The 9,297-nt window shown below is 34.4% G+C and overlaps 1 protein-coding gene across 1 annotated transcript in view; it reads right to left on the reverse strand.

The window, feature by feature from the left end:
- Positions 1-9,297, reverse strand: part of LOC107642619 — a gene marked incomplete in the record, with an annotated part of 16,117 nt that overhangs the window by 6,003 nt on the left and 817 nt on the right. Inside the window, 12 exon segments of the mRNA XM_016346028.2 lie at positions 825-918; positions 2,519-2,843; positions 3,040-3,246; positions 3,363-3,480; positions 3,841-3,940; positions 4,068-4,123; positions 5,556-5,681; positions 5,788-5,916; positions 6,061-6,180; positions 6,273-6,484; positions 7,218-7,333; positions 7,858-8,847. Coding sequence (XP_016201514.1) covers positions 825-918; positions 2,519-2,843; positions 3,040-3,246; positions 3,363-3,480; positions 3,841-3,940; positions 4,068-4,123; positions 5,556-5,681; positions 5,788-5,916; positions 6,061-6,180; positions 6,273-6,484; positions 7,218-7,333; positions 7,858-8,702 — 2,448 coding nt within the window.

The raw sequence follows: 9,297 nt of genomic DNA on the forward strand, positions 1-9,297 counted from the left end.
ATAAATTGCAGAAAATATATGTCCAGTACTCCAGTGCATAAGCAAGAAGAATTAGATTTGCAGAGAAATGGCACTAATGGCATGTTCCTACTTTCCTCAGCTCCTTAGTTTCGTTGATATTGCAGAGAAATTGCACTAATGGCATGTTCCTACTTTCCTCAGCTCCTTAGTTTCGTTGATATTCTAGTTTTCTCATCTCTTGAAAATACCCTATCCCCGTCCTGATGACTTGTTCTATAATCTAAATAATATAAATTTTTATTTGCTATTCAGACAAAAGAGGTAATTACAAAAAGAAATTAGGCTCACATGTAGTGTAAAGCACCTGAATCCTATAAAAGTAGAGATGCCTAAAACACACATTTAAGTGTTAGTAATTGTGCTCACACAAACCATGTCCATGTAAAGAAAGGCATATGCTGTTAATGAAGTCAACAGATGGCTTTTAGATTACACTGTTTCTGTTAAATAAGAACAGCACTTTATTAGAGTACATTTTAGAATTCTGTAGCACACAGACAACCAATCACACTGCCTAACAGAATCTGTTGGTAGAACATATTTTCAGTTATAAACAGCAACCATTTTTTTTTATTCTCTCTCCCAGTATTGGATTTTGTTCACTTTTCTGATACTATTCATAAGAGAAGAGAAAAAGAATGAACAAGAGCAGAGATATCACCCAAAAAGAGAGGCATAAATAAAGAGTTTAAGTAGAGATAACCAGTCTCTTTTTGTTAATTACAGAAAGTGATATGTATAGATCTCCAAACACAAAATAAAAAAAAAAAAGAAAGAGAACAAGAAAAATTGAGTGAACAAACCTCACAAAAAATGCCATAAAGGCCTTTAGGACATGCTTTCCCAGTTACTGTACCCTCCTGTCCATAATGGCCACCTTCATTCCCAGCACCTCCACTGTTTAAAATCTTAAAATTTCAGTTGACTCAAATCTAGATAATTTTAGAACAAAGGATGTCTAAACTTGGTCTTGGTGAAAATGCTTGAGCAGAGTCACAGATTTTATATTTTAAAACCAAAAATAAGTAAAACTAGAAAGTGCTGTCAATAAATCAATAGGAAAAAATGAATAGAAGACTGTTCACTGTTATTGTGCTGACTTGATCAGTATTACATGAATAGAACCAAACTCTTATTGCTAATGGCACGACAGCATATATAATCTAAAATCCTATATAAACTAGATTTAAACTGGCGCGATGCGCAAAAGAATAAAATAATATAAGAAAACTCTCGTGTTAAAAAGTAAAGTAATAACATTATTCAATCAAACCTTTTAATAGAATTATTTAGCCTAATTTTAAAAATATATTAGTAGATATTGTATTATATACAAGTATTCTTATACCTTTTATATAAGTCTATAGTATCACCTATTTTACCATAATTATCTTTCTAAACTCATATATATGACCATATATTAACTCCACCTATGCTACATAACCGGTCCCAAGCCCAGGGATAAAGGAGGAGGGTTGTATTATACCCTCGACAGCCAGCATAAAACTTTGTCGAGTCTTCATGACATGGACCAAACACGATCTTTTTTGTTGTATGTATGACCATATTTTGCAAAGTGGAGTATATGGACTAAGTAGAATTATAACTATTAAAATCATGTCAAGACCATTCATTCTTGATATGACCATACATGACAAACATCCTCAAAATAGAAAATACAATAGTAAAATTATGTTATTGAAATAAAAAACATCCTCAATATAATGTAATTTTTTATATAATTGAAGAATTCAATGTGAGAAATTAATTATGAGATTGGTGGTAGGTTGGTTGCAAAATTTACTCTCTGGTATTATAAATTATTAAATTAATGTAGCTATGGTGTCAGGTGATATATGTTTCTCTCTATCTTATTACAAACTATGTGAGAGTGATCTCAGGTTGGTTACATAGATGTAATTTTCTATGATATTATAAATGTGGCTATATAAATAGATGTCTTTCTCTATATTAATAAAATCTAAATTTAGAATTGACAAGACAATTTTAAAAAGAATTTAAGAACTTAAGTGTCATTAGCTCACTCTTTTGTCTATTCTTTTATATAATTTTCATAATTTTATAAAATGAGTGTCATTAGCTCACTCTTTTGTCCATTCTTAAATTCTTAAATCTTAAGTTCATATATTGCACATTTAATATGAACTAACATCCTCTATAATATCTTTAGCATTCAATTCGATGCTAAAGTAGCAATCCCTTGTCATTCTGGCTCACTAGTCTCAAAAATTCACAAGTCAAGTTAGATTCAAATAGCATCCAGATCAACTAGAAAATAAAATGCATAGAATATCTAGACATATTTAAGTAAGTAAACTCATTGACTTATTAAAAGCACCCACCCTTCCTTTCATATTTCAAGTAGGTCACATTTTCTGGTGACCATGTACTCAGGCATTCATATTCCCAACATTTCATTACAAGATTCTGGAAAAGATTTAACATGATCCTTGAGCCAAAAAGAACTCAGACAAACCTGTTGTTCATGGTGCCACTAACACTTGCAACAGGAACATACTCTTCCGCTGTACCAATTCTTGACCAATGGAAATGAATTCTCCCTCCACCTCCACCGCCGCCACCAAGGGAGCCACCATTACCCCCAACAACAGATAAGGATGAATTCTCCAAAAGTTTGAGTTCCTGAAGGAAAAGAAGTACTGTTCCACCAGAACCTCCACCAAGACCACCAACCAAAGAACCATCACTGCTTGTTATTGCCTTGTTAAAGCTTTGGCCATCAGCTCTCAAGGACCCATATAGGTCAAGCCTCAAAAGTGGCCACTGAATAGATCCAATCACTAGCCAAAAAATCGAATAAAAATTAATACAACTGAAAATTATAAAAATAGATCATTTCCTTTGTATAAGGACTATAAAGTATAAACACAATGATATAGCATTTGCAGCTATCCACATCCACCTCAATAGTCCAAAAACATAAAAAGAGAATCCCTTCTTGAACAATTCAAGTTAAAGGTATTCAAAACTATTTACCAATCATTCCACCTCCAACATGTCCATATGACCCATTAGGGCCCTGAGTTCCACTACCCAATTCACACGGAAAAATAGCATTTCCATACTCATCACCACCAATGCTCACTCTCCCATTGAAATATCCAGACCCTCCTCTTCCACCATGTCCAGCACCACCACCAGCTCCATTCAAAAAGTTTCCCTTTCCAATACCTTCAGTGCAACCTGAAAAAGGTCTCAGTCTAGTCAGAATCCCAAAACTACACTATCATTATTTTGTAATAAGAAATTTGGAAGAGAAGAAAGCAGCCAAAGAAAGGCTTGAAGAACTTTTCTATTACCTAATTCTGATGCAGTAATCACACCATCAGTGCCAACAATCACAGTTCTTGCCCTGTGAATGTGAACTATGCTTCCTTTCATAATGCCATTTACAAGAAGATCCTCAACACGACAAATCTTCAAAAACACAGAGTAGCACAATAAGATTCTAATTTGACAATACCATTTCCTGTGCAAGACCCGATGACAATAACCATGCCTAACAAAAGGTGCTAATCATTGAAGGAGTAATTTGAATTGATGATTATGATAACAATGATAGAAAGTTCTGATATTCTTACAACGACAGTATACATATATAGATATACGCTGAGCATTACAGCATGAGCGAAAACTAATACTCTTTTGAGTATTTATTATAAGCCCTAAGTTTTTCAGAAATTATATAATCGCATTAAATGCAACATATGTGGGCGAGAAAAAATTGGTTCCAACAATAACTACTCAAAATAAAATCTATTACTTAACAAATCTTACTTGAAGAGAGAAGGATAGTGTATAATTGACATGACAATCATCAGGTGGAGTTATCAAATCTATTGGGCATCTCTGTGTGTCGCAAAGATGCTTTGTCACCCTGCAAAGGTTGTTTAAAAGATAGAAACAACAAACTGGATTAAGTTTAGAGTTTCTTTGGTTTCACACTTAAACAGCTTGTATGGTAGCTGTTTAATCAATCATTGTGTCTAAGCAGCCATACTTACGTGCCTCTACTAGCATCATCATCCAAAGGGGCTTGAAGTAAAGAACCTGGGCCAACCTGTCACAAGAGAAGGGCTATTAAAATTCCGAAAACAAATATGGGCTACAAAACCGACTGAGCTGCAAACATAGTGCAGAATTTTTCTTCAAACAGAAGCTGAGCTATATAACCAAAATCGACTGAACTTGACAGTAAAGCCTTAAAAAGGGAACAGCAATAGCAGATTCATATTGCATTCAAATACAACAATGTCCACAAAGTCTTTTACTGCAAGAGGTTGTTAGCTACATGGATCAACAACGGCTAAAGGATCCTATTGTAAATCATATAGACAAATCACAATCTTAAGTCCTTCTAAATGGTTTCTTTGCAGGCTTTTTTACTTTGTGGGAAAAGAGATTTTATTAGAAGAGAAGAAAAGACTACAGAAGAGGATCAGGGGGAAAAAATAAGGTAATGCTAAATCCTAAGTAGATAAACCATGCAGCAACAAATGTCAATCCGTTTGTGTATCTGATAATGACACTCCATGAAATAAAGCAAGAGCAGAGCACCAAAGAGAATATTGAAAAAAAAAGTAAATGTACAGTTGAAAAGGAATTACAAAAACTCTAACACTCCTTTAATAGGAGCCAGAGAAAGTGATCAAACAGTTGTGGAAAATTCTCTAAAATTACTCAGATTCCAGTATTGCACCAAGATGATATCAACCTCTAGTTTTGGAAAAATAAAATAGATATTTTAAGCATTAGAGTTTGCCTAGTCTCTCCCAAGTCTCAAATGCAATTTTTTTTTCCTAGCCTAAACTGGAAATGACCCTTCCCCTAACATCATATAGCCTCTACACATATTCACCCTGAATACACTACTGACAGCTCTGCAATTTGTTAGGACTAGTGTCCACTATGATTCGCCAAATTCCACATTGGTTCCTATCATCATTTCAAACAAAATACACCAAAGCGCAACATAAACCAAGGAACACCACAAGATCTTAGCATCTTTATGGGAGCCAAAAACATCTTGAATTAGTAAGGAGGAAATGATGCAACAGATCAATTGGGCAACCCTATGACTCTTCAAGATATTAACCTAACTATGGGGCTACTTTCACTTTGATTGACTTTCTTACTGGCAGTTTTACAAGTCATCTCCCAATATGATCAAACCACCAAAGACAACATTGTATCATCATTTCAGAATAGGTATCACTCCAACTTTCTCAATAATGTATTCATTCTTAATGTTATCTTATATAATATGGCAACTCATACAACATCCTTTCCTCTGTTTTAATTCATTTACACTGTAATAACAAAAATATTTAGTTCCACCAACAGAATAAAGAATGATTAAACCTCATTAATTCAATATATCTCTTTGGTATCAACTCCCTGAAATAAGGGGGATCCCTAAACAATCGTGCAAAACTCTTGTAAGCACACCAAAAACTATAGAAACTATAAGTATAATTTATATCATTACTTACAGTTACATTATAGAAGAGAGACAAGGATATCCGCTGGCCTTTAATTGTATCGCCGTCCCCAGTCAACTGCAGCAGTCCTTGACCATATAAACCCAAATTTGTATTCGAACTAATGACAGAGTTTTGCTGAAAAATAGCAATCACAATCAAAATGAAAGCTCCAGCTGACCAAGAATAAAATATTGATCTATGGCCACAAGCAGAACATAACTTTAGATTAAGACCATTATACCCTTAAAACAGCCAGGTTTCTGACTTCAAATACCGAAGCAGTCACAACAGTACTTTCACCACCATCAATTTGGATTGAGGAATTCCACATGAGTAACATCTTAACAGCAACTCTAAATGCTCCAAAAACCTTCATAAAATTAAAGCATTTGTTAAATAATGAGTTAAAAGCAGAGCATAAATAAATTGGGGACTAAAACAATTCATGTGAACATAGATTAGAAAATGCATAAAAAATTATAACAGAAAAACACTTTGAATTGCAATCTAGTACCTTTATGATAGAATCACTTAATAAAAGCTCTTCTGCAACAAGCTCAAATTCAGAAATTGGATAATCAGATAACCCAAAGGTTAAGCTTGCTCCATAATAAACACTTATTTGGCCGCTAACCTTTAAAAAAGTCAAATAAATACAACATATTGAAATTCAAGTGGCTTACAAAATCCTTCAGCTTGGGGGTATTGTATGTATTAATTTTATACCTGAGCTCTGGACCAAACAAGTGGAACCAAAACTTTTCCTTTATTTTCCACATAAACATTTGACCATAAAGAAGGAGTGGTTGAGAAGTCAAGCAATGGGGTTTCAGTCTCTGTTGTGATATTATCATTGCCAACTCTCAAACTTCGTAAATTCGCATTGAAATATGTGCCCGCAGCTCCAGAATTCCCAGGACAGCCAATACTCAAACCTCCTGTTACAACAAATGCATGAACTGAGTAGGAATGCCTTCTTGCTATACAGCTAAAGAGAAAAGCACACGTGCATGTTACATCTGGAACTATTGAAACTATAGATATGACAATGTCAACCAAAATACTTTTTGTCGAAAGAACATATCTCAAAACATCAAATGCATGATGGTTTCAACAACATCAAAAGTTTCAGATTATGTATGTCTACATGTTAATAAGAATCCCATTAAAGTGAGAACAAAGAAATACAAAGAAGGTGGGGGAAAAAGGGTTCTCCTATAAAAAAAAACCCAAACACAAAAAAGGGCAAACGTCTTCAATCTCTCAACATGTCCGAGGGGGAAAGTATCATGAGCTTTACACCAAATAGATGCTAAGCGTCTAATCCTAAGACTTGTTTTTCAAAGAATCTATCATTAAAGGTGTGTGCATTAAGCTCCAACCAAATAGTCGAAATAGTTGCAAAGATTGCACTGTTCCGCATAACTTTTGCCTCTTTACTACTACTAAACCCAACAAACCTAGTCAATAAGACCGTGCATACTGAAAAAACTATTTTTATTTTTGTAAAAAACGCAGATCGTGCATACTGAAAATTTCAGTGAAACTTTTATATGCTTAAAAGAATGCTCCATTTTTTGATATTTTGATTCACATGGATTAATCTAACAATTCAAATCAAGTAGAACACACTGTTTTAACTACCACAAGTAGAAGAATATTGGGACAAACCATGAACAGTAATTATTAAATCTTCTTGTATGCTGTAACAATCAAGTGATACTCTTCCTCCACCGCCTCCACCCCATCCTGTCCCACCAGCAGCACTGATGATACCATATCCCTTCCTATACTCATCCAAACAGTTAAATCCAACAAAAGAGTTACAAGAAAAATAAAGTAGAAATCATAAATTAATTCAATAGTAAACCTTCATATAAGAGAAGACAAACCTACAAAACAGAAACAACTTGCAAACCATAAACAAAGGCATGACATTTTGGAAAACATTTAAAATCTGGAAGACAAAGGAACTAACAGTTGCAATTTGTAAATGGCCTAGGGCTATATATGTAAGCAGATCCATATAAAAAAAATTTGACAGCACCATCATCAAAAGCTACAAACCTCTTTGATAATTGTAATTAACAGAATTTTACAAATATCTGCAACTATCTTACCATCTTGGAACCTTTTAATATGTAACTAGACAACTCATTATCATTGCTACTATTATTAAAACTGAATGAAATTTCGTATAAACGCATTTTGCACTTAAATTAATAGCTATAAACATCCATAACAGTCCTTCAGCAGTCATAACATGAAAAATAGGTATACTGTCACAGATTGACAAGTAGTTGATACTCACAGCTTTACAGCATGCAATACTATGCTTCCACCAGAGCCACCTCCCCCATCAGACCCTCCATCACCACCTTCTACAGTGACAGACCCATTTAGATATAAAGTGTCCTTCACTAGAAGCTTAACACGCCCCCCACCATTCCCTCCATATGGTTTTTGAGTAGATTTTCCACCACCCTTACTCCCATAACTCCATGGATCAGATATTGTAGACCAACCATAAACATCACCGCCCCAGTTTGTGTTATTATTTTTTAAACAAGATGCACCACGCCCACCATGTCCCCCACCACCTCCATCATAGCCAACAGGTGTGCCACTGGTTTGAGCAGGTGGTGACCCACCCAAAGATGATGAGTTTATACAAGAATTGCGTTCCATTGTTAAATTGGCTGCAGATAAAACAACAGAACCAGCAATAATAGAAGCATTTTGACCAAGTTTAATGCTGCCTGACACATTGACTGTTATTGTACACCCTTCTACGGGACATAAAAGTGAAACATGAGAAAGTATCTCCAAATTTCCAACACCAAATATGTTAATATCATGATTCAAAGTATGAGTTGAGCTTAGCAAGCATGTGGTATCAAAAGATCCTACACCTTCTAGGTCCTCACAAGAAACTGATTCAATCAATGAGAATGAAGAAGTTGATGTTTCAGCAAATGCAGAACCACTGAGTTGAGATTTATATCTTAGAAGTGACCCAGAATAACCCAACCAATCCTCCTCTAAACCAGTACTCCTATTCAAACTCTGTCCTGGATCAAAAGAAAGGCAACATATATGAAGATACCCAAACAGAAGACAGCACCAGAGGCACCTATGCATCACAACAGATTGCATCACCACCTAGGCCCAGTATGTATAAAATAGAAATCAGAATGAGTGTAAGCTTCCAAACGGATCAGCAACTATTATAGACATATGTTTTACAGAAAGCTAGATCCATAGGTACTGGCACTCCAGGCAACCACTTTTATGTTGTGTTCTGCAACAAAATGAAAATGAAATATCAATATCAAGCAACTAGACGAACAGAAAGGTTACAGTACTTTTTCCCTTCATGTTTTTACATACAGAAACCATATTCCATGAAAATAAAAATAAAAAATAAAGAAATTAAAAATAAAAACTAAAGTGTGATGTATGTAGAAGCTTCAAAAAATTCCAAAGTTTCACCGAGAAACTTATCCAACGAAGAACTTGGAAGCAAAGAATTACATTAAAATCGTCAAATGGACAAGGGATATCACTATATTGTTCTCAAACCTACTAAGAGCAAGACAAGTCAATTTTATTATTTAATGGCTTAAGAAGCCCCTCTTCTGTGAGGTTTCCTCCACTGTTACTATCATTTATTTAAAATTATTATCATAAAAACATCTTAAATTTCATAGTTTGCCATTGATTAAAAATAAATAAATAAAAGAGATACATA

Source organism: Arachis ipaensis, chromosome B05 (assembly GCF_000816755.2).
Source record: "Arachis ipaensis cultivar K30076 chromosome B05, Araip1.1, whole genome shotgun sequence".
Classification (NCBI taxonomy): domain Eukaryota; kingdom Viridiplantae; phylum Streptophyta; class Magnoliopsida; order Fabales; family Fabaceae; genus Arachis; species Arachis ipaensis.